Here is a 26,910-nt window from a genome sequence, read left to right as displayed (position 1 = left end):
GAACTATGTAGCTGAATGCATTTTACAAAAATACTTTTCTGTGTGCCCAGACAGTCAGTAGCCTCTGTGTACCCACTTAGCTTCCAAGATTAGGACACCAGATCCTGTCTGATCTTGGAAGGTAAGCAGGGTAAATCCCAGTTAGTACTTGGATGGGAGATCATCAAATAATCCTAGATGCTGGATTTCAGAAGAAGGCACTGACAAGACCTCCTATGGATATCCCTTACCTAAGCAAAATGTGAAATTCATGGGATCACCATAAATCATCAGGCAATTTGAAAGCACACAGACACAGGCATAATGCCAAGTGGACATAGGGTCAACAAATTATCACTGCCTGAGAAATTAATTGATGATTGGACTGGATGAACCTTTTGGTCTCTTCCAACTCTATGACTTTATGATTTCATCAACTGTATAGAAGACATCCACTAATGTTCTCTGTTCTATTGTGATGGAAGGTCTGGGGTCATGTCATGTTACAAAGTTGTCGCACTATGATTCCACTTTAATTGTCACTGTTGCATGATCTTGAATGTCGGCATTTACTGTATTGTGATGTTTAGAGCAGTGGTTCTCAACCTGTGGGTCCCCAGATGTTTTGGCCTTCAAATCCCAGAAATCCTAACAGCTGGTAAACTATCTGGGATTTCTGAGAGTTGTAGACCAAAATACCTGGGGATCCACAGGTTGAGAACCACTGTTCTAGAGCTCTCTGGCTAAGAATTTTAAATCCCCCTCCTTAAACTACAAACCCCAGGAGTCCACAGAATAGGATTGCGATTGTTAAGGAGGAATAAAGCACTGTGATTGTGTAGCATGAAACAGTCCCTTGAGTGAAGATTTTCCTTCTATTGTTTCCACCACAAACATATTTCTACCAAAAAAATCTTAGATAACATTCCTGCCTTCAAATTCAGACTTGCGCTGCTAAAGGTCAACTTTGTTTTTTTTTAAAAAGTACCGTAAAAAGCTTAGCCCTTCATGCTGTACATGTGAATATCTGCTTGGAACCAACAAGTTATTTTTTCAAAATATATATCTGCTTTTTTATCAGAAAGAACTATTAAATGCTAACAAATGGTGTAGCTTAAAAGTCACAATAAAATATGCAGTAAAGACGCCAAATTTCCTTTAATTTGTCAGTTTCTATATGGTTTTGCTCCCTTATGATAGGTATTACCTAGTATATTTCACTGCAAAATTGTGGAGTCTAGAAAAGTCAATCTTCATAACATATTAAACTCAGTCAAATCTAGCTGCGTTACACAAAGGATCTGTTCTCCTATAAAGGGACTGGCCTCATATAAATCATTAGATTTGCTGCTGAGAATAAAAGCATTCAGAAACACGTGTGTGACCTTACTTTCTTTTGTCAAGTAGGTATGTGCTAGTAAATGGTGTTCATCTACATTTTGATGAACACCTGATGCATGATGCTTCTCTGTATGTGAGAGAATGGAACAGGAAGCCATGGATTTCATCCCTTTTTGAGAATATGATGCATCACATGTTGCACCATATCTTCTTTATACTGTCATGGAATCCTATCTTTATTCTGACATTTAGCTTTCTGCAATCAAATGAGCATGTGAATATGACTTATCTATGAACACCTTTCATTTTACTCTCACAAAGATTTATATTCATGGTTATGTTAACTTGAGTGATCCCCTTGAACAAAATAACTCACAGAAGTCTGTATACCAGGAAGAGAAAGTGTCAGCCCAGATAAGAGTAATCTGCAACTGTTTCTATCATCTACCACAAGGACCTCTCCTCCACAAGTACTGCTGCCTGTCTATATGTCTACTGAGAAAAACCACCTATAAAAACTTCCAGAAGCAGACTCCAGGCACCCAAGTTTTGCCATCACCTGCTCCCCTGCCTGAGAGGAGATAGGGATGGAGCAAGGAAAAGGGCCATTTTCTCTGTTGGGGAGTAAAGAGGAGGGTTTTGTCCCTTTGAAAAAGAATCTTGCCCTTCAAACCATAATGTTGAAACTAGGTATGAAGTTTTCAGAAAGTATGGGTCACAGATCATTTTGCCCCACAAGAGTAGTGTGTTAACCATTTGCTAACCCACTGTACAGAATTCGTTTATTTCATGTCTTTCGTTTCTTTGTTGACACAAAAACAGGCAGAAGTGGGTCCCAGCTCCTGGACTGCTTTCTGGCATCACAAAATACCAGTTGCTCAAATGCATGCTGTAGTAAAATAAGAGGACCGCCACACAGCTTGGGCAGGGTGGTCAAACAATCCCACCGCTGCCACCAGTATAACAAAATTAAACGCCACAGCTTAGGCAGGGTGGTCAAACAATCTCACCTCTGCCACCAAAGCAAGGGATGATAAAGTATTATAAATGACTGATGTTATTGGTAGGTATGACTGCCACCACCTCAGCTTTATTGGTCTGAGGAACCAAAGGTGTGAATGTGTTGTAGGTAAGGTGTGTTTGCCCTTAGTTCTTCTGTAACTGCTTTACTGGATGACTGGACTCTAAAAGTGTTTGACAGACTGAGGCTGACAATAGTTAAAAGTGAACTAGAAAAGGTTTATTGAACTTTAAAACAAATATCTACTCATAGAATGAGCGGTACAGAAGCGTAATTTAGTTAATAAGACTTAGTTATTCAGACAAGTAGTTCCACTGACATTAAAGCTTTTAAAACTGTGAGTTTCCGTAAACACACTGCTCTATTCTTAGAAACAGTATCACTTAGAGAACAGACCCCTATCTGTCTCACACACAGGGCAAAAAGCTCTCTTATACTTTCCCTAAGTATAAGAAGACAAGTCTCTCTGTTACTGATTCTCTCAATACAGTAACCCTAGTCCTTGTCTGTAACTCATTCCCTATCCTTAAGGCTCACTTTAAAGCTTTCTTTCCCTGTCAGAACTCTATCTAGCTTCCTCTCCTAAAAATCCCTTCCTGCTATGTCTGATGTCAAGACACTTCTCTCCCTGTCAAAAGCTGACAGCCTCTTTCCCTCTCTCAACCGACTCCTCCCCTAATTGCTCTGACCAATCAGGAGTCAGCTTGACTCCTCCTCCTGCTTCTGCCTGTCTTTCAAGATGACAGCTACTGTCCTTCAGGCTTCGGCCTGTTCGCCTTAAAGGTAGATTTCACTACACATGCACTAGCAGGCACAAGTGTTTTCTGGGCCTGCATGCCACACATACTCACTCTCTTTCCAAGGAGAGTGCATGCGTGGCATGCAGGAGTGGCCAGGCCTGCCAGTGCCTGCAACTGAGCACATCTTACCCTAGAGTAAGAGGTAGTTGACTGCAGGCATGGGCGCTTTCTGGGTCTGCATGCCACAGACACACTCTCCTTAGAAAGAGAGTGCATGTGTGGTATGCAGGCCCAAAAAGCACCTGCACCTGCCAGTGTCTGCAGCTAAGCACCTCCATTAGAGTAGAACCAGCAGGTAAAAAGAAACCTCCTTAAAGTGCATGCCAGGAAGGGCTGCCTGAGTGGGAATCCCCTCCCATAAGGGAAATAGAAAACAGGTGTTTTGGCACTGACGAGTGAAAACGGATACCTGACATCCCAAAAATGAGATTGGGGGCTCTACTGAAAGCCAGGACACAAAACAGGTCAAGTTTTACCCCAAATGCGCAACCCTATCATCCATGCAGTAAGGCAACAGACATAATAGTATTTTGTAGAAATGATTGTGCAATTTATGCAAAGTCTTCTATAAGCAAAAACTCTTTTATATGAACAATCCCTCCCCCCCCCCCCCCAATCACCCAATGCCATGGTTATACTCAGCTAACTTTATTTTCAGCTGAAAATAGGATATGCAAAATGGAAATCTTTCTAGCTCTTGGAAGGGACATAGAACTATGAAAAGGTATTGGTGCTTAAGCATTACCCTGTTAAATGATTTGTCCTTGCCATCACAAGAGTGTCAAATGCTTGTCTGTGATACTACAGAGAAAAGCACTGTCATTTTTCAGCTTGTCCACAGAGAGAGATGTAACTTCTCATGTGAAAGTTTGTTGTAAAATGTCTAGTCTGGCTCCCAGTCAGTTATAAGTGCTATGATTTCCTTTTCTTTTCATCAAGCTTTAATTCAGTTCGTCAAGAATTTTCTGTCCTTGTAAAAGGGTGCCACTATTTTTAATGTTTGGCTGAAGTTCCTCCAAATGTTCTCATTAGTATTCCAGGGACAATCTGTCCTGCATACACAGCATTACCTCATCTCAACAGTTTCCAAAATCAGCTATCTTATCTATCTGTGAGAGTTTTTTCCCCTCTCCCATTTATTTATTTATTTATGGACAAAATTTCCTCTGAATTATAGATGCTGATAAAACATCTGAGCCAGGGAGCCAATATTGAGTCTATATGCCACATCAGCCGGTAATAAATAACGAGTGAATTCTTTTGATGAAAATGGTTTTCTAAGGCTGAAATGCAAAGGAACCTTGGACTGTTTTCCCCCCACTGACTTCATTCCTTTTCTGAACAAAACTCATGGTGTCTTCAGTGAATCAGAACCATTAATATAAAATGTGTATATTACAGTTAAGGAGTTATTTCTACATCTCTGATGAAGTTAAAATGTAAAAGCGCACCTCAATAAAATGCAAAAGTGCACCTCAATGAATTAGTATTCTAAAATGTCCAATATAGAGGGCTGAAGTTCATGTACTTTCATTCGTTCTAAGCTGTTCTGCACTTATTATTTCCATTTCTATTGGCTTCTTCTTTCCTAAGTATATGTCTCTCTATAATTCAGAGGGCCCTTCCACGCAGCCCTATATCCCAGAATATCAAGGCAGAAAATCCCACATTATCTGAGTGTGAACTAAGGGTCCATCCAGAGAGTATGTTTATTACAGTAACTCCCACAATAAAGAAGGGGTTGTGCAGACAATGTCCTGGACAGTTCCAAAATAATTCACCACAAACCAGGAAAATCCTGGTTTGTGGTGAATTAATTGGATAGTGGATTTATTCTGCACCTTATTGGAAGGTACGGGATAAATCCAGTACTTCCGGTGTCTGGACTGCAGTCCAGACACCATTCCCAGAGTTTTCTGGACTAAATTATTCCAGAAAACTGTCGGAATACCACCCCTCTCCCCTGCAGCTCCCAGATCCCTTTGAAAAGTAAAATAAACTTATCCGCCCTCCATTACAGTCTTGGAGCAGCTCTCCCGACACACAGTAATGATGCGCCGGGAGAGCAGGAGGAAAATTCCCCCCCCCCCCAAGATATTCTGGGATTTAGGGCTGTGTGGAAGGGCTCTTTGTATTGCATAAAAATTAAAACAACTAAAATTTAAAAAATAAAGAATACACAGCATTCCATGCTAAACCTCCAAATATATTTGATTAATATGAAAAAAAAAACTTTAAGGTGATTTTCCCAAATCAAAGACATCACTACAAAGGAGGAACAAAGTTGTGGGAATGAACAAGAGCCAAAAAAATGTTCAAGAGTCGTGCTCCTATAACCTTTGCTGTGCTTACAGTATTATGTGCAAAATGCATTCACATTTAGTTTCTTGTGTGAAATACATGTTTGTGCCATAAAACAAGACTCTGTGAATTAAAACCACCTTACACATGCTGAAAGGTAACTTTTTTATTGCTTTTACCCGTCTCAACAGTTTTTTTCTTGAGTATTCATAATGGGCAGGGATTTGTTACTCTAGTTCTGTCTTCAACCAAGGGAAAATAAAACTCCACATTGTCTACAAAATAGTGGAAATAGCAGCTCAGTGCTTTCCCCCCCTGACAAACCTGGCTTGATAAGTGTAGAGATTTACAGGTAAAGGATGGAAATTGGGGGGGGGGGGGGAAGTAGACCTTTGTGCAACCTAAAAATCTTTTCAATTTGGTGATAGATGTCAGAAACAATTTGGTCCATAACCTGTTATTTTGACACATTCCAGTATACCTTTGCTATGAAACATTTGCTATGAAACAAGGGCAAGGATAAGAACAAAGGTGCAAAATACTTCCCTTTGTCAAAGATATTTGACACTGTCTGACAATAATAATATTCTGGTAGTTCTCGATGATCTTAGAAAATGATAAGAACTAGTAGAAAATAATGATACTCCACATTTAGGTCACTGTGAAGTGGTATCGTTTTCAGGTGTCCACACAATACATGAAGACTGATACAAATTAACCCAGGAATGCCCTTTAATGTAGATGTACCCTGGGTTAAAACAAAGCACAGGGGAAAGTCCAAAAATCCTGTAGCAAGGTTTGAGCTTTCTCCTGTGTTTGGCCAGTGATGACACCCACCCTGCAATCCTATGCAGTTTCAGGGATGGGTTTCTTGACAGTTATCCTGGGCTCACTAGGTTCAGGTAGCTTGGAGACATATGGTGGCTGTACCTTCATGCTCTCTATGACCCTTGTATTTGCCCCCAAACAAAGAACATTGTTCTTACATTTTTTGTTTCATCATTATGTGGTTAGCAAGGGAGCTAGGGAAAAGCAGGAGAGGGGTCGTTCCTACCAAGCTTCCTTGCCAGTCATATGGTGAGGGACCAAGAAGGGCTGCAGGGAGTCAGCTACCTCTTTATTTTATTTGGAGTTTTTTGGGGGGAAGTACGCAAACAGGGAGGGTGGGAACCCAGCCCATGCTCAGACATGCTAAACTGGCTTTGAAACTGTTGGGGGACCAATTCCCTTTCTACCAAAGCAGCTGGCATTTTTCATGGCAGTTCTAAGCTGTGCTATGTGCCGGCATAGAACTGCCCCCAGTGAATTCTCTAGATTAGTGTTGGACAACAACTGCCAGAATCATTGAATACTAGCCAAACTGGGTCTTCTGAGAGCTGAACCTGAACAACGTTTAAAGCTCCTCCACCCAGCTAAGAATCACTACTCCCTATGCTGCTTTAACAAATCCTGTTCCATAAGCAGAATATATGGAGGCTACCTATGGGTATTATCTTCATACTTTTGCATATGTGTATGAAGAGCCCCTCTCCCTTTCTTTCTTCCTCTGTTTTTTTGTATTAACTAAACAATATGCATGCCAAGCTAAATAAAGATAATGTAGGTCCAAATCTTAGTGCCCCCCCCCCCTACAAGCTTCAGTTAATGTGTCAGTAAAATTACTCATGTGTAAACTATGTTTTGAATTGTGCTGCTTGCATTCAAAGTTGCAGAGTTAAGGGTTATGCTTCCATTTAGCATCTCAATGCCCCAAACGATACCAAGCTAAATAATAATAAGTTTCCCAGATAGTTCAGATAATACTGCTTTGCGAGATGGACATTAATTATGATTTATGTATGCTCACTCAGGTTTGGCTGAATGTTGAATTTACTTGGAACATAGCCAAGCCAAATTTAACTAAGCATTCAATTATTGAGAGAAAACACTACAAAAAATATCATGGCAGGCTGAGTGAGCACCACAGCTGAGAAAAATTCAAACATTTGTTGAACTCATTGAATATATTTTAGGTTAACTGCAGTTTTCAAAGCGAAAGGTTTACAAATGTTAGATTCATGTATAATGCTGGTATTATATAGCAGAACAGTACATAGAAAGGGCAAGAGGAAAGATGTCAAATATTTTTGCAATAGCTGTGCTGAAATTTGCATCAGAAATTAGAAACACAAATGAAGCTACGCATTTTAAAAAAAAACTTTCAGCAAATAGTTCCCAACCCACATCCCTCTCTTATCCTCAACAAAATCTAGTATGAAAGCATAGCATGATGTGTTTTAATGTATGCTCAAGAACGGTGGAAAGAATCTAGTATTACAGAATAGCAGTTTTTAGATTCTGTTATCCTCAAATTTAGAAATGGCAGACTCCAAATGCTCCTCGGCAGTCAAGAAGGTGTTTTAACATGACTGTTGAGAAGCCTTTGGAAATCTCGCAGTAATCCTGTGCATTGTACAGCATTGTTGAACATACACTGGAGCACTCCATCTGTGTTTTGTTTTGCTTTATGTTGACAATTAGCCGTCAGAGCAGCTATTATTAAATTAAACACTGTTTGTAATCAATCATTAATAAAACAGTTGTATCAGGCGGAAACCACTAAAACTGTTATAACAACAAGATCACATTCCCAAACATACCTAAATAAGAAGCTGGCAAGATTATGGAAAGCAGACAGGCAGCAACAAATTAGGATTCTGATTAGAAGACTTTCCCATGTATTTTATCTACATTGTAGAAGGAATCTACACTGAATCATCAGTGCAATTTGACACCACTTTAACTTCTATGGCTCCATCCTGTGGAATCCTGGAGTTTGGCAGAGAAGGCTAAAGACATGTAAAATTGCAACACCCATGATTCCATAGCATTGAGCCATGGCAGTTAAGGTAGTGTCTAACTGCATTAATTCTACAGTGTAGATTCACTCGTAATGGAAATGTAAAGAAGCACCTCCCTATCAGACCATAGGAAGCTGGCAGGATAGTCCAGGAGGAAAAGATCCATACCAAAGGGTCCTAAAGGTAATCACCCAGAGACCAGACAAACTGCAGAATTATAGTAGTTTGACACCACTTGAACTGTCATGGACCCATACTATGGAATTCTGGAATTTGTCTGTTGTGGCACTAGGGCTCTCCATCAGAAAAGTTTAAATATCTCACAAATCCCAAAATCCCATAGCATTGAGTCATGGCAGATGCTGTGCTGCCAACCTGCTATAATTCTGCAGTATGGATACACCTTTAGAGGGTAATGTGTTAGCGAATGGCCACTGATTAGCAGCAGATTTGTTATAGTTCAGATTGAAGTACTTCCCTGCTGTACTTGTGAAATGCAGATGCTGTACCACAAAGCTACATCTGTTCCACAATAATGGTTACATACATAGACAGTGGTAAATAAATACAACTTGTAATGGTCATTAAAGCACAATGGATAACAGGACAAAGGAAAACTCCTTTTTAGGATTGTGAATAATTTCTCGGGGATGTAATTATCTTGGAAATGCATCCCACCTCTGTTCTGTATTTGTGGTGTAATGATGGATTTACAAATATCTCTGAAAGGGACACTGGGACTAAATAAAAGAAGAAAAAAATACACTCAGACTGTGTGGTTGCTTGGTTACTTCATTCAGTATTGTATCTGTGCTGTTTTTATTTCCTTTCCCTCTGACTCCTGGACTTTACATTTATTAATATTGAATCTATCAGTGTTGCATGTAGACCTCCCAACTCTAATCTTTTTAAGGTTGCTTTGCAGCCTGGTTTGAGTCCCTTGTGTTTTAACAGTTCTGTTGTCAGATGAAAATATTACTGAAGAATATTTTTCCCAAAGAATCATTCTGCAACACTAGCTATATAAATCAGCTACGCAGAATGCCAAGGGATCATAGTCGATTTAGTTGGAAAATAGAAACTTAAACCAAAAAAAACCCTAAAATACCATATTGGACAAAATGTCACTGTCCGAATGCTTTTAGCATCTTGTCTCAGAAATGTCTAAAATGTCAAAAAAGTAATCCCCTGGACCACAGACCAAGAAATGGCCATGCAACGCAAAGAGAAGATATAGCACATGTATTGTAAAATGAAATATTAAATAATATTGCACAGATTGAGTATCCCTTATCTGAAATTATCAGAACCTGAAGTATTTTGGATTTCAGATTTTACCTTTATTTGTATGTATGTTTGTGTTTCATATACAGCTTATATTATACACATAACCCGATTACTTTTTAATAATCTTGTGCATGAAATGTAGTTTGTGTATAATGAACAATCAGCAAGCAAAAATCTCTTTGCTTTCTGACCATTCCATCTACATTGACCATTTAATTCACTTTCAAATAGGGATTGCAGAAAATGGTTTCACTTGCAGATGATTATACAGTAAATTGTGGAACCAGTTGAAGGTTTGAATGGTGATTATATAAACAATAAAGCACTGATGAAAAATAATTTTTGTTTCATGCACTTTTGTGGGTGTTTGTTGTCTGACCACCACTAGCTTTGAACTGCATTAAATGATCAATGTAGATTAGGCCTCCGTCTCAATAATCTATGTGGAGAATTATGAATTATCACTATTTTGGAATTTGGAATTCCAGACAATGGATGCTCAACCTGTATACTTACTTACTTAGACGATTTCACATAACCCAAGGATGATGGTCCTCCAAGTGTTGTGTCTTGGCAGAAGATATTAAAATATGTCTTCCTGCCAAATAATTTTATAGATTATGCCTCAATTCTGCTAGCAAATCCAGCTTTACACTGGCAACATCCTATTGAGTTTGGTGATGGGTTTGGTCAAGTTAATGAAATTTTAAATGAGGTCAAATACCATTCAAAAGATTGGTATTAAAGAAAAAAGTGGGCATCATGCAACTCTCCTGACGTTGCTGGACTGCTAGTCCAGACTTTCTATACTATAGCTTATGCCAGCTGAGGTTCCTGAGGATTGAAATCCAACATTTAAAAAGCTGCACATTTTCAACTTCTGCCATATACTTAGAATACTTAGAAGGCCCGTAGTCAGGATTTCGATTCGGGGGGGGGGGGGGGGTTCCGGGGGGTTCCGGGGGGGGTGAGTTTCGGGGGGGGGGGGCTGAGTCTGAGTGAAAGAGGGTCTACCCTAGCAAACCTTTTGTATCATTACCCCAATATCCCCATGCATATGGGATATATTGAGTATGGTGATCAGATCATGATATGAATAAACATAACAGTTTAAATAGTGCACCAGTAAGGCCTTTTCGCGAACCACCATGAGAATTTTTTTTTGGGGGGGGGGGGGGGCTGAAGCCTACATGCCTGCTTAGAATAGTTAACAGTTAAAATAATATTTACCCAATCAGTCAGAACAAAGATACAGACACACAAAATGTATTGTTTTTAAAATGGCAACATTACTAACCATTTAATTTTGATCTGTAGCAGGGCTGCTTAGTATGATGTATGCTGAAGCAGGTATAATCTTATTTTTTTCCAGCATGTCAATAGTTAGTAGCCGGCCTTACTCTAGAGACAAGCAAATCAGTCTAGCTTGTACCTGGGCAGTCTATTTTCAGGAAGGTTGAATATACTGGCCTTTACCTCATGCCCTGAACCTTAGAGGAGTCCAGTCCCAAAGTTGCTCCCTTTCCTATCTCTGACTTCCATGACCGAATGGAGAAGTCCAAGGAGCTAACTTTCACAAAAAGGTTCCCATGGACATTCACTGTTTATTAGAAATGATTTCATTTTCCTACACTAAGCTGTGAAAAGTGACCAAATAATACACTTTGTAATTAATAGTTAAATTAAATAGGGAAATAGGTATTAATGCAATTTACCTAGACTGTAATAAATGAATATCTCATTTTAAAGCAGCATCTAAAACCAATTTTTCCATAGTGAATAAGCACAAGGCAGAGAAAACACCTTATCACCCATGAAGGCCAAAAATATGCAAAATTTTGACCTTGCTCCCCAAAAGGTGGGCAAGTAAAGCCTGTCTGTACTAAATTCTAGGTTAGATGGTTAAGAGAGTGGAAGTGGCACAGAGCAAAGATTTATAACATTACCTGCTTCTTCCCATTTCTGACTTTGTAAAGCAATGCAAAATATTGATTCTTTATCTTTCTCTCTTTTCAGGAGAGCTAATAATGCCCTCAGCAATACACACAACAATCACAGTTCCACATTACTCTGAACTGTAATGCCACTACATAGATTCAAAACCTGGCTGAGATTACACAGGCCCCTCCCACACATCTGTATAAAATGCAGACAATCTGCTTGCAACTAGGTTATATGACAGCGTATCCAGTTCAAAGCAGATGATGTGGATTATCTGCTTTGATAATCTGGATTATATGGAAGTGTAGAAGGGGCCACAGAAGCCTATAGGGATAACTATCTCTGTGCAATTGTAGTATAATGATTTCAATTGGATACAGTTGTGTAAATGACTGCAGCCATCAGTTTACCCCATTTATGGCACAAGCAATTTTTTGGAACATAATTCAGATGATGGTGGTGGTCATTGTGTTGTTGATTTGCAAGAAAATCCACCAAAAGGTAATTTTGCTTTTTTCACAATGGATAGGAAACAGGACTTATAGAATTCATATTAATATTAAAGCAGATGAACTCATTGCTTTGCTTCCTTACAAGTTTAACTATAAACTGTTGTTGTTTTGAATAACATCTTGTTTAAAATTAGGTAGGTCACCAAGGGTAAGATAAAACGTCTTTGGAAACCTGCTCCAACCTACAGGCTATCAGTTGGACATCATTCATTTACATTTTTTAAAGGTGTTTACATCCCAATGCTGAAACAGCCTTTAAACTTTCTGTAATTTAGGACAGTTTTACTACGAGACGGCAAAAGAGAATTCTCAATAATTTAATTAAGAACTGAACAACAAACCCCCTGTGTGAAACTGTCACAGCGGGCTTCCTCTGAATGTTCAGTAAGACTCAAGTTGCTTTTCTTGGCTACCTGGCAACAAAGCTAGAAGGGAGTCAAGGAAGTGTGAAGAGTGAGTGAAGTTGGGCAAATAACAACAACAATCACAATCATCATTGTCATCATCATCCAGTTTTAAAGGACCAACTATTTGTTCCTTAAGTCCAGCAGCTCAGCCCATGCCTATTCAATTCCATGCTCCTTGTCTAGCATAATATATTTCTGCCAGGTGCAATTGTAAGCCATTACTCACAGCAAGAAAACTAAAACCCAATTTTTGATGGGGGAACCATACATTTTTAGAAGTTTGGGGCACATTACTCTTGCTGGGCTTAAATGGTTCTTGGTTGTTAAATGTGAATTTTATTCACCTGTGCTGACCTAATTGCATTTAAACAAAATTCCTATCAAAGTTTTCCCTTTAACAATGGGAAATAACTCACCATTTCTCCATTTGTCCCTTTGTCCGGCTCCCTGCTGTTATTGCCTTGCTGAAAATCCATTTCATGGAACCAGGAGGGGAAAAAAAAGAAAAGAATGAAAACCCTGAATGGTTTTAAATTACAAAAAGAAGACGCTGGATAGGCTTTCTGAATCTGCATCACAGGTCACTGTGATTTTCTAGCCTTCGCGTTAACATTATGTTTAAATAAATTGATGCAGGAAATATAAGCATTTGTAACTCCAGGACCAGCTGAATACAAATGTCTTTTTGGACCACAGACTTCTCAAGAAAGAAGAATACATTACACATTTTTAAAACAGATAAAAGCATTTGTTCCATGTTAACTAGGCTACCTGGGGAAGGGGGAATCATGTACCATAAATTCTTATGTATAACTACCCTTTTATTTTACAATTTGGAGGGTTCTCCCCCTCCCATGCTCAGCTGAATTGGTTTTTTACAATGTGAGTTTTTAAAGCTACAATTGTCAACAGATTCCACAGGAGAATGAGACAAAATTGGGTAAGGAATGTATTTGCAATACTAAGCAATGATAATGCCATATAATCAATCAGAATTGCATGATCCTACTTGAAGAAAACAAAATTAATTACAAAACTTCTGAATTGTTGCTATTAGCTGTTCAGCAATCAAGATCATTGTTTACCTGATGAAAGTCATGGAAAGTTTCTGACAGTCAAAACATCCACTATTGAGCCAAACCAGGGGTGGGAATCACCCTACACTCCCCTGCCCTGCAATTTTTAACAGCCCTAAGCAGCCTAGCCAAAGCCAGTAATAGTGGAAACTGGAGCCTTATCTACAGTGCCACAAAGTGCAGTGTAGGAAACACATTAAACTGGGGTGTCCTAATGGTGCACCCAGGCTAATGCCTTTTAACCTGAGATTAACCTTTTTAATAGAAGTTTATCCTAGGTTGGAAAAACACCAGGAAAAATACAGGTTCTGTATCTCCTGAATTTGCAACAGAGCTTTGAAGTAGGGGAGGGCTCTTCCCGCTCCAAAGCTTCCATCTTGGTGATGATCTGCATCACCAAGATGCAATTGGAGCTTTGGAGTGGGAAGATCTCATAGATCTGCTAGGAGCTACAGAGTCTGCTGCAAAGGTAATGTGTTATTCCTGTCATTTTGCGAGGGAAAGGTGGTGCAGGGAGGTTAGGGAGGCTGTGCCCATACACACCATGACAAACTGGTGTTTTAATGTTGATTTGAGTGGTGTGGAATCACCCTGAAATTCAGCAACATCTTGAGATATCTTCATTGACCTATATTCCTCAACTATTTTCCTTTTTCATAATTTTCAGATCCTACCACCCTCTTCCTCCATATTTTTCTTTGGAGGACTTCAATTCAGTTTTGTTCAATGTCTGTCAATGAAAAAATAATGTTATTCTCTTTTTAAAATTGCCCAATGGAAAATAGATTTTGTATGGACCAGTCTCCCAAAACCAAAGTTCATGAAGCCCCTTGGTGGATACCTCAATCCAAGCAACATGGTAGTGAAACTTTTTTATTATTGTTGTAGCCCAACAGCAATAATAGATAAGCCTGGCTAGAGTAGAACTTATGTGTTGATTCATCATTTAATAATTAGTTTAACAGGTCTATTTTGATTAGAACAAACTAACAGGATTCTAATTATTGCCTCACAGATAGGTTGCAGATACGCTGTAGAATGCAGTTTGACAACAATTTAACTGTCATCACTCAATGTTATGGAATCCTGGGATTTGTAGTTTGATGAAGCACTAGCATTCTAGCAGAGAAGGCTTAACATCTTGTAAAACTGCGATGCCCATGATCCCACAGTCTTAAGCATGACAGTTAAAGTATTGTCCAATTGCATTAATTCTATAGTGTGGATGTGTCCCCAGTCTTTAATGAATTATACTGTGCATTTTGCATTTTTATAACTCACAGATTTTCATAGAAGTAGGGATCAAAATGGAGTATCTTGCTACAGTCAGAAAGTAGCACTCCTTGAACTGATTCACTCTTGTGCTAAACTTTAATAATATAATAACAAAACTTTATTTATACCCTGCTCCATCTCCACCACGGGGGCTCGGGGCGGCTTATATGAGGCCACACCCATCAATACAATAACACAATATTACACAAAAGCATAACCCAATATAACACAATCAATATATCTATTGATTGTCATGGGATGAGACTACTGTTTTCTCTTCTTTTCACATCCATTCTAATTCATCAGCATTAATTGTGCATTTTTTAAATTTCTGTGAGAATGTCAATGATTTTCCCTATACTGTATTTAGTGCCTGCAGATATCCTATCCTCAATAAAAAAAAAGTTCTCATTATGAATACTTACTGAGGTGTATCTACATAATTTAAGCAATCTTAAAGTGTTTTATTTATATTGGGTTAGGCACAGACATAACAACAGAATCATAGAGTTGGCATGTAATCACACTTAAAGCTAATATATTGAAAGCAATGGGACATGGTTTAATCTGGATTCAAACCACTATGTCAGCTCCTGCCTTTTCATAGCAAGTTGCATCTGAAAATGTTGTTCCTATTGGTTTTCTGTTCAAAGTCTGAGCATGTCTATATCTTATAGCACCAGAAATACCAAAACATTGGATGCTGCTAAGCCAAATGCTAGATCCCCTTGTCTCCTGCTACTCCCCATGGTGAAAATCTTCCGGATCATATGATATTGCATTATCACATTGTAGATTTTCCTTGTGCCACTATAGTAAACAAGACTAGGGAAAATCATCTTATATGAGGATTGGTGAACAACAGAGTGCAGCAACGAGAAAATCATGAAGAAGTACAGCATTATTGAGCTACTGTGTAGAGCAGTCCATAATCTCCCAAGAGAAAGCAAGACCATCACATTTACATTTTTCAATTTAACTCATTACAGAAATGAGATCAGATTCGGCATGACATTTTTCCATAATATCCTGCTGAGAGTGGCATTAATTACACTCCTGTCTGTTAAAGCTTTATTGATTAAGTCTTAAGTCTGTTTTCCTGTTATTTTTTGTCTGATATCTGTGTCTGGTTAATCAGTCTGTAGACAGATTTTTTGTCATCTTGTTTGTTTTCTCTCTACCTACTATCAAAAAATGAACTTAATTTCTGTGGTCCTTTAAGCCATTTGAATCATAGAATCATAAAGTTGGAAGAGACCTTGTGGGCCATCCAGTCCAACCCCCTACCAAGAAGCAGGAAAATTGCATTCACAACACCCCTAATAGATGGCCATCCAGCCTCTGCTTAAAACCTGCCAAAGAAGGAGCCTCCACCACACTCCGGGGCAAAGAGTTCCACTGCTAAACAGCTCTCACAGTGAGGAAGTTCTTCCTAATGTTCAGGTGGAATCTCCTTTCCTGTAGTTTGAAGCCATTGTTCCACATCCTAGTCTCCAGGGCAGCAGAACACAAGCTTGCTCCCTTCTCCCTATGACTTCCCATCACATATTTATACATCAACATCATGTCTCCTCTCAGCCTTCTCTTTGAAGGCTAAACATACCCAGCTCTTTAAGCCACTCCTCATAGGGCTTGTTCTCCAGACCCTTGACCATTTTAGTCACCCTCCTCTGGACACATTCCAGCTTGTCAACATCTCCCTTCAATTGTGGTGCCCAGAATTGGACACAGTATTCCAGATGTGGTCTGACCAAGGCAGAATAGAGGGGTAGCATGACTTCCCTGGATCTAGACACTATACTCCTATTTATGCAGGCCAAAATCCCACTGGCTTTTTCTTTTTTGCCACCACATGACATTGTTGGCTCATGTTTAACTTGTCAACGAGGACTCCAAGATCTTTTTCACACATACTGCTCTCAAGCCATACATCCCTCATTCTTTGCATTTGCATTTCTTTTTTTTTTTCTGCCTAGGTGGAGTATCTTGCATTTGTCATTGTTGAACTTCATTTAGTTAGTTTTGGCCCATCTCTCTAATTTGTTAAGATAATTTTGAATTCTGCTCCTGTCTTCTAGGGTATTGGCTATCCCTCCCAATTTGGTGTTGTCAACAAATTTGATGATCATGCCTTCTAACTGTTCACCTGAGTCATTAATAAAGATGTTGAACAGGACCAGGACGGAACCCTGCGGCACTCCGCTCGTCACTTCTTTCCAGGATGAAGAGGAAGCATTGGTGAACATCCTCTGGGTTTGTTCATTTAACCAATTACAGATCCACCTAACCATAGTTTTGCCTAGCCCACATTGGACTAGTTTCCTTGCCAGAAGGTCATGGGGGACCTTGTTGAAGGCCTTACTGAATTCCAGATATGCTACATCCACAGCATTCCCTGCATCTACCCAATTTGTAACTCTATCGAAAAAAAGAGATCAGATTAGTGTGGCATGACTTTTTTTATATATAAATCCATGTTGACTATTAGCATTTGTTTTTAAGTGTTTGCAGACCACTTCCTTAACATTTTTTTCCAGAATCTTGCCTGGTATCGACGTGAGGCTGACTGGACGGTAATTGTTTGGGTCACCCTTTTTTCCTTCTTGAAGATAGGGATGCCTAAAAAGCTGTAAGTAGGAAGGATGCATGTGTCATTTTTCTATAAGACTTTGAAACATTCTACTGGATCCATAGGTGCCTTGAACAAGTAGAAGAAGAGTTCTGCTTCTGCAAGGCAGCACTACCAAAGTCCTTCAGTTTCCCTGTCAAGATGCAACCATCTTGTGGCAGTCTATAGGAATAATTAGCCAGCCCATTGACTCTGGGGAACACAAAGATTTTCAGTGGAAAGGAGGAAGGACTAGGAAGGAGATATCTTACTTTTTTTTTCCTGGATCGAAACCACACATTTTAAAACATTTATGTGGTTTTGCACAGAGTGCATCAGTTGAACCATTTGGGAACTGGGCTAAAGATCTAGCAAAAACAATATACAGGAAAAATTAAGGGCCTTGTTCAAGTTATATTTTTAAAGAGAAAAAAAGTAGGCACTACAGTACTTCTGTGGGTGCGCACAGTCTAACCCTACCATGTAATGAAATAATCATAGTACATGGCTATATAACAAGTTTGTGACTAATTCATTCTCTGATTCATGATTAAATTAATTGATCAAATATTCTCCAACATACAGAAAGCTAACATCATGTAAGTTATTTTCTGAAAAATATAACCATTTGGAAGCTCATAACTTCATGTTTATGTTGATATGGTGCATGCACAGAATGATGGAATAGAAAATTCTTAAACATTTCTCCACTCTGAATTGGTGAACTGGAGTGGAGGGCAGAAATATTTTTAGATTCAAAACTTATTGAACTGAACAATATGACACCTCACACAGTGTCTTGTTTGTTTCTGGCAGTAGAGAGAAATAGTCTTGCAAATTTATCAAGGTGAAGAAGGAGGGCAACAACCAACGCACACGCGCACACACACACACACACACACCCCATAGTGCTGTGAACCATTTCACAGGAATGCTTATTATTTCACTAAATAGCTTAGCTGTAACTGCAAGAAATATATCTAGAAGAAAATATGGTTCTGAACAAAGACTTTTCTTAAAGTTACTTTTTTCAGCTTTCCAACATGCCCATTAAGCGTAAATGTTTTATGTTCTGTACATAAAAAAGAATATTGAAAGTTTCCCTGAACAAAGCCAGGCTCCTCCCATACAACCAGATCTCTTTCAAAGGGCCACTAATGGGTTCAACTGGGCTTTTGACATTCTTGCCAGTTGTGTGCCTATTATAGCAATACACAAGTAAGGAGAGCTTAGGCCTTCTTGAATCCTTTTGTAGACAGAAGTTCAATAATTCTTATGCTCAGACTGCTAGGAGAACAAACCAGCATGATCTTTGCGGCAATATCCTTATCTAGTGTCAGTCAGATACTACCTTCGGCTGCAAGTAAACCCGTATTAAACTATGATGCTTAGAAGGTCTTTGAATATAATACTCTTTTAAAAGCTCTGCATCTCTCGAGATACAGCAGATCTCAAACACGTGAGGGCACTTGCCTTTCTAAAACCACTAAAATAACCTGAAGTTCTTATAAAGATAGCTGGGGAAATTTTTTGAAAGTCAGAGTGTTTGAAAAAGGCACCTATGGATTTGATTGTAACTAAGTACAATATTTCAAACTTACTTCTTTGTTGGCAGAATATAAACCTCTGTACATCTACTGTTCAGTTTATCCTTGAAATCCCAGGTTACGCAGGCCTACTACTTAGTTCATTTTCAAAAGGAATGAAATTGCTTTCTGTTCTTTCCCACAACATAGTATTTTTTAATGTCAGAAGCAGCTGAAAATGTATTAGTGATTCCGCATAAAAAAAGAGAAATACTAAATGAAATAGTGGTTGAATATCCTTTATCTGTAATGTTTTGGAATGTTCCATGTTTTGAATTTTATTTAATTTCATTTTGGAATAGCTGCATATATGTAATGAGATATTTTGGAATTAGGAAACAAGCCTAAACACAAAATTAATTTAATGTTCCATATACACCTTATGGAGTTCTCGATGGCACAGTAGGTTAAAGTGCTGAGCTGATGAACTTGCTGACTGAAAGGCTGCAGGTTCGAAAATGGGAAGTGGTGTGAGCTCCTGCTATTAGTCCCAGCTTCTGCCAACCTAGCAGTTCAAAAATATGCAAATGTGAGTAGATCAATAGGTACCGGAAGGTAACAGCGCTCCATTCAGTCATGCTGGCCACATGACCTTGGAGGTGTCTATGGACAATGCTGGCTTTTTGAGCATCAATCCCCAGAGTCAGACACGACTGGACTTAAGGGCAGGGGAAAACCTTTACCTTTACTATACACCTTATACATACAGCCCAAATATAATTTTATACACAATTTGTTAAAAAACTGTGTGCATGAAATAAACTGTGTATGCATTGAACCATCAAAAAGCAATAGGGCTGTGTAAAATTTCTATTCTCTGTCATAAGTTGGATCTAATTCCTCAGATCCTTTCTCTTCTAGTGGCTGTCTCCCTCCCCACACTCCATGTGTAGTAGAAAGCAACAGAAAGCATCATTTTTTCAGCAGCTGCTGTTCTATTGTGGCCGGGTTTTGTTTTTGTTTTGTTTTTTAAATTGAATCTGTGAACAACCCTAGTAGATATATCCCTAGAGTTATTCTTTCTAGATATCTTTAGGTTCTCTAGCATGACTGGAGAAAGTTGACCACAGAATCAGCAGAATCAGACTGTGGGACCTAGAGATTCCTAGAGACATTTTAATCAAATCCATGAAAAATCAAATCTTCAAAAGTCAAAACCACAAATATGGAGGGATGTCTCTAATGTTTTTAATATTCTTATACTCTTGCTAGATTTCACATAAAACAGTTTAATGAAAATGTGAGTTCCTTAAGCAAAAAGCCTTGGAAACTTTGAAAGTAACTGACTGACTTGTGGTTGTAGTAGTAGGTTGAAATTCTCTTTTCTATAAAACAGAGACAAGGATATATCAATGGAATGGTGCACTAGTGCAGTATATCCTTTTGGCCATCATTCCTTTAAAGGGAACTCAAAATTCAGAAGTTATCTGGAGATCTAGATGCAAATGCAAAAACTGTCCATAAAAACCCTATATATTCAGAAGCATATGTCATTTCAGATAGACTACAGCAATTCTGGAAGCCTCTGTCATGTTGTATTCTTTTCTGAAACATGATATTTAATTAGTTAGGTGATTATAATAATCAGAAAATCTAATCACTGCCTTCTTGATGAAAACACAGTGATTATCCCAAGAGAGCTCTAGCCCAATAGATGTGTTGAACATCTATTTAACGTGATGGTGATACTTCTGAAAGATCAATTTCTTCTCAATGAAGAAAACAACAAACATTTTCAAATATAACACACAACTTTCCAGCTTCAAAGAATTTACTCCCCCAGATGCAAAATATTAATCCTAGTGATGGCCTCACTATAAATTATTGACAAAGGGAGAAAGAATGTTTTGCTCTGAGTGCATGAAAAGTGATAATTTGAATAAATTCTGGCCAGTGCAACACAGACAACTGACTGCAATATCAAGAGAAAAATGCAAACAATTCAGTGTTGTGAGTTAAATCCAATGGTTTAGAAGTTCTAAATAATCTTTGAAAATGTGTCTATCTAGACAAACCTTAATGTTCACAACAGATGCTGGTTGAGATCAAGTTTCAAAGATTTCTATGCGACCTCCTGATTCACTTCTCCTAAATTAGTGTGTAGATCACAATTTAGTTAGTTATCATTTTTGACATCACCCATATGCTCTGAGACAAATCTTCACTTTAAACAAACATTGTAATTACATTTTAATGATATTTGAGATGCATATTTTGAAGTAAATATTTTTACATAGCAAATTGATTGAGGTGAGAGGGGGTGAATCTGCAGCAAAGGAATCTGAGAACAGAAAACAGACTACAGATAATATTTTCCCTTTGTTTTTTTTTTCCTGTCCTATTTTTAACCAAGGTTTTTCAACCCATTGGTCCCAGTTTGGAGGGCGGGGGAGAAGTTCAACAATTACCTGAGAACTATGTTACATTGAATCAATATACTGGACTTTTGATAAGGATAAAAGCCAATTTAGTACTAGAAATGAAAAGGACAGAATAATTAGATGCAGAAAGACTTGCTGGAGTCAACTTAGTTCAAAGGTGAAATCAAGAGCTTCCCGTTATTTTATAAGAACTTACCAATTTTTTTCCAAATAAATTTAATATATTGAAATATGGATGAAAGTGGTCTGGATTTGCTTATCCCTAGCTCTTGGTAGGGACCATGTCCTCATTTTAAAAAAAGAGAGAGAGGTGGGGAGCCTAAGATAGGGGCTGTATATTTTTCTGAATATAAACTTTTATAGTATGTTCAGCTCCAGGATTATGGAAAGTTCTATGTCTCGTGATTAAACAAAAGCAGAACATTTTGAAGACTGGAATAGAAGTATGATGGTACTTTCAATCAAACTACACTTGACAGTTCAAAAAGGCTAAGATGGGCACTGGGAATTTTTTTTTTCAATCAGAGTAACCAGAATAAATATAATCCGCTTCTGCTGTTTAGAAATTGTCTTCGATTATTTATTTCTTTTCATGTGTTTTTAAACATTTATTCTTGTTTGAAAAAATACCATATATTCCGGTGTATAAGACTACTTTTTAATCCAAGAAAATCTTCTCAAAAGTCAGGGGTCGTCTTATACACAGGGTCGTCTTATACACAGGAGTAGTCTTATGCATGGAAGTAGTCTTATACGCGGGAGTCATCTTATACACGGGAGTAGTCTTATACGCTGGGAATTGTCTTATAGAGTGGGTGCTGAAACTTCCAATCGGATTGGAGAATCTGTGGTTGCTGCATTAAGGGTGATGCTGTACAAGTACGGTAGAAGAAAATCCATTCATCAGGATTCATCGACTTAATGCAGTCCCAATGGTGAGGTGAAGGGGCACCTCACCGGGAAGGTGTAAGTGAAGGGCGGAGCAAGCTGCAGGCGTCCAGGGCACCAGGGGTATGGAAAGAAGAGATAGAGTCGCTCTGGGCCCAGACAAACACACCTCTTTTACCTGTCTGGCCCACCCTTGTATCCTATTACCGTACCTTCTCCTCTGCCTCTCAGATCTCACTCTTGAAGACTGCAGTGAAGTGCTGCAGGTGTGCATGTGCAAGATCTGAGAGCAGAGAAGGAGGTACAGTAAAATTTTATTTCGTGTGTGTTGGAAAAGGGGTAGTCTTATACTGCGAGCATATACCAAACTTTATATTGTAACTGGAAAAGTTGGGGGTTGTCTTATATGCCCAGTCATTTTATATGGTACTTTCAATGTTTCTTTATAATGCCAGATCTAATGTGATACTTAGGCATGTGAGAACATTTGCACCAATGAAACATTCACCTTGTTACAGTAAAATCCCTTCTTTTCCTTTACTTTTAACGTTCTGTGAAAGCAGAGTTGTAAAGGCTAACCAGAATTGCCTGTTAATCATCCTTCTTTGAAATGACAAGAATTTGCTGCATACAGGCTATTCCTGGCACATGTTCAAAATAATCAAGTGAATGTGAAATGAATATCAGCATCATCAATCTATCCACATAGGGACTGAGCTAAGGGCCAAGAAGTCTTAGCTTCGTCATGAACTCAAGAGATGGCTTTTGGTCAGTCATTAATTATCCTTTGAGTCTTCCCACTGGAGAATCGTAGTAATTATAGCATTTATGTTTTTAACTATGCACACTATGAACACACCTGCATCTTATGAATTGGAAGCATTTCTATCATTATTTTTTAATATAAAACAGATTTTGGAATTGCAACACTGGAATAATCTTAGCATTACCTTTAAAAAAGCAAAAGCCTGTAAAAGTTAATCCTGAATACACTAATAAAAAGGGGGAAAAACACCACAAGTCTACACAAGTTTACTGAGAAGTGCTGGTAGCTAAATGTATGTAGGACAGCCAACTAAAGAAATAAAATCCTAATACTAACCCCTATATTTCCACGTAACAACCTTTATTCTGTAAAACCATTTAGCAATAGATGCCCTTCTGTGAACATAAAAGGGAAAAGAAATATCAATCTGGCACAGATGCCATTTCCCAACAGGTTACAGCTTTGTCAACACCTGCAGATGCTTTCTTCCATTCTATCAGATACTCAACTTTGTAATTTCTCACTTCTATTTTCAATTGGCCAAATGCAATTTTCAAGTTTGTTCAAAGTGTGGAGAAGTCACTTTTTGTGGCAAAATCACTGATAACTTGAGCCCACCAAAATGTGTAGTAATCACTTTGATTATTGATTCATGTGTGGTGGAGAGATCGGGTGTAATTTGGCTGCTACCCAAATATCAATAGTACAATTTGTGGGGTTTCCTTCTCCTCCTTCCCCTTTGCTCCCTTCCTTTGCTTTGCTTTCCCATTACTAGCAGCTTGCCAGACTTTGTGACTGTCAGAACTGGCAGCTTAAAACTTTTCCCTATGCATGTCAGAGGCAGATGATTGGAAATATGCAAATCTTCCCAGAAACATTAACTGTCATGTTCCCAAACAGTCTAGAGATGAAGAAACGACACTGCCTGTTCCTCTTTGCAATGCTACAAAAATCATTTTCCTGAGCCGTCCTGTAGCAGCATAATTAGAACACAAGAGGCCACAGATGTCATTGGTTTCTTTTTTTCTTCTGTAGCTATTGCTCTATTTCCATGTGCCATTGATTTGTAACTGTCAAACCAAGGAATTTCCATTGTTGGCTATTTTTCAGGTACAAAGGCTATGCCAGAATTTAAAACTGTAGTACTCATTGTGTGACTGATGATGATGATGATGATGATGATGATGGAATTCCAGCTCAAGTGTCACTGTAAATAGCTTCTTTTATTTCCTTTCTTTTAAAAAAAAAACCATATTGGTAACTGACCATTACAATACATGTCCAGCATAAACAAATGTTATCCACAGGGCAAAGCATCTAATAAGTAGCCATAGTTTGCATTCCATGCTGTGATTGCTATTTTGAAGATGTTCGCCTTGCAAGTTCAGTTCAAGTCCTTTGGGAACTGTGGTTTTGTAACATTTGCTAGCAATTGGTCAGAATATGACCCTGTGCCTCTAAACTGTAGGAAGCAAGATGAATGCTGATAACAGGGAATTCTCAAGAAATGGCTTTAGGTTACCAATGAAGTTTCTTCATAGAATAAGAGAAATGGCAAGCGGTAACAAATGTAGCAATATCTTGCAATTCTGAATAGAAAGTGCATCTGGATATGGCCAACTAAATTGCCTGGTATACATATGAAAAATCTAAAAAAAAAGTACAGGACAGAAAATGGGTACCATGACTGGTCTAAGGATCTTAGAAATTTCTAGAATCTGCTCATCCATAATTATGTAACAGAATACACTAGTATTTAAACTGGGAATTGGATGGAAATACACACACTGCTCCTTCTTCCACCCACATTTTCCAACTTCCCTGTGTTCAATAGAAAGACAACAAGGGAGCTCAATTTGTATTTACTTCTGTGAGAGCAGAAGTCAATGCAAATTGGAGCCCTGTTAAATAGGACTCCCTTGTAGATAGAAAATTCAGCATCAAGCAGCAACATATCTGGTTCATCCTTGTTCCAGATTAAGGGATGAAGAGAAGCAAAGAGGGATCTGGATTCTCTCTGAATGGTTTTCCAATGAGAGAATTACCAATTATAGGTGTTCTTTGAATTCATGGCTTCCCTATGACCAGAAGAGTGGGGGAAAATGATGATGATATAATAATAATAATAATAATAATAAATAATAGCCTAAAGACCCCCACCTGCACTTAAAAACAATGTGCACTGGAAAAATTACCATCTGTCAGCTGCAAATGTCACCCTACTCGGATCTGCACATATTATTTGCGGATACATCACATAGTCCTAGAAACTATGGGACGTGTCCGATATGTGATCAAAAAACAAAAGCCAGCTGTGTACTAATCTTGTTGTGTATATAATAATAATAATAATAATAATAATAATAATAATAATGAGGAGGAGGAGGAGGAGGAGGAGGAGGAGGAGGAGGATCATGTATTGACTGGCTGCCCTGATATGAGAAATAAAATAATAAATCATGTATCTGAAAATCCCAGTGGTAATTTTTGAGGAATTCTGTGTGAAAAATTTGAGAAAGATTTTGAAAAACTAAAGCAGTTTCTAAAATATAGTGACTTTTTGAGGTTCTGTATATCTCTTGACAACCATCAATTTCCCCCTAAAGTGAAGGGAAAGACAAATACAAAGTGCCACTAGGAGAAAATGACATAGGGAAACCTACGGAAATGAAAAGGGTTTTAATAAGAACTAACTCTCCTTTGGTTGTTTCATGCACACTTGCCTCTTTCTCTCTCTTACTGCGTACGCGCACACACAAACATTTGATTTCCCATTACTAGTATCTTCTTTTATGGCTTTATTGTGTTGTGTCATCTTCAAACGAATCATTTTAGGCTTTTTAGAACCGATGTTCTCCCACTAAGGAAAGACGTGAAGAACTTGCCAAAAAAAACCAAAACCCCTCTACTATATCCAGTCATTATTTCTCATCCAAATGTACCTCACAGAATTGTTGTGCTATAAAATGTCAGGATTGAAAATAACACGTGTCCTTAAGTATGTGTAATAAAGGTGAAAAAATGACTGAAATCATTATCATCTTCATCATCATGGTTATCCTTTTACACATTCATGTGATTGAATGATCAATTCAACAAATGACTCCTGTTAAACTATGACTCCAAAACTGAAGGAAAACAAGAAAATGGAAGAAAGCACACAAACACACACACACAAAAACATATCGAAAATATGGAGAGATTCCCCATAGCATCCAGAGATTGATTTTCTGAGCCACCAAAACTTGCCGCATTTTTGGGTATGGACAAATTTGTTCAGAGATAAACACCCCTGCATGCTCATGCTTGAAAAGTTTTGAATGTAATTGACTGTCAGTGATATGATGATTTATAAAGCAATCTGCTGCTACGTCTGCTGCTGGAGATAACTCTAATTTGCTTCTATTGTATTAGATATTATGAACTTGACAATCACTCTCAATTTTCCAGTTGGGCTTTCATTCAGGTTAATGGGACAAATAAAAGCTATTTTCCATTATTCTCTAACTCAGCTTCCAAAAGCCAAATGCAACAAAATCATATATGTGCAACATATTTAAATTTCCTTTGAACATCTTTCAGTAGCAGAATCAAAAGACGCATAAGCAATGTGATCTGAGTAACTATATATTTGTGTGCGCATGCAACATTTTAGAGAGGTATCTAAATATGAGTTTTCAAGGTAAGACCATGTAAACAGCTTGTTTTAAGGAAATGGAATGATGAATGGGAGCAATTTAGACATGAAGAAATCTGTCCCCAAACTAGCTCGATTTTTAATGGAGAAAATTATTATTTATATTCCCATTTGAACTGATAGACAACTCTTCATTGTCAGATGGCTTTTTGAGTTTGAATGGTGTGTTTAGACAAAATCAATGTAAACACGTGGACTCAGGTA

General features: G+C 38.2%; 1 protein-coding gene across 9 annotated transcripts in view; it reads right to left on the bottom strand.

The window, feature by feature from the left end:
* The window catches only part of PCDH9 (protocadherin 9), a 913,990-nt gene that overhangs the window by 527,427 nt on the left and 359,653 nt on the right, over window positions 1-26,910 (bottom strand). For 5 of the 9 annotated variants that reach the window (XM_060769388.2, XM_060769392.2, XM_060769390.2 and 2 more), the window contains exon 3: window positions 12,846-12,893. The exons of the other annotated variants lie outside the window; for them this stretch is intronic. In XM_060769388.2, the coding sequence (XP_060625371.2) occupies window positions 12,846-12,893 (48 nt within the window). The remainder of the gene's footprint in view (window positions 1-12,845; window positions 12,894-26,910) is intronic. 9 annotated transcript variants of the gene reach the window in all.

The sequence above is a fragment of the Anolis sagrei genome, chromosome 3 (genome assembly GCF_037176765.1).
Source record: "Anolis sagrei isolate rAnoSag1 chromosome 3, rAnoSag1.mat, whole genome shotgun sequence".
In the NCBI taxonomy this organism is placed as follows: Eukaryota; Metazoa; Chordata; class Lepidosauria; order Squamata; family Dactyloidae; genus Anolis; species Anolis sagrei.
The sequence above is the reverse complement of the archived record's forward strand: the minus strand, read 5'-3'. Positions and strand labels throughout refer to the sequence as shown.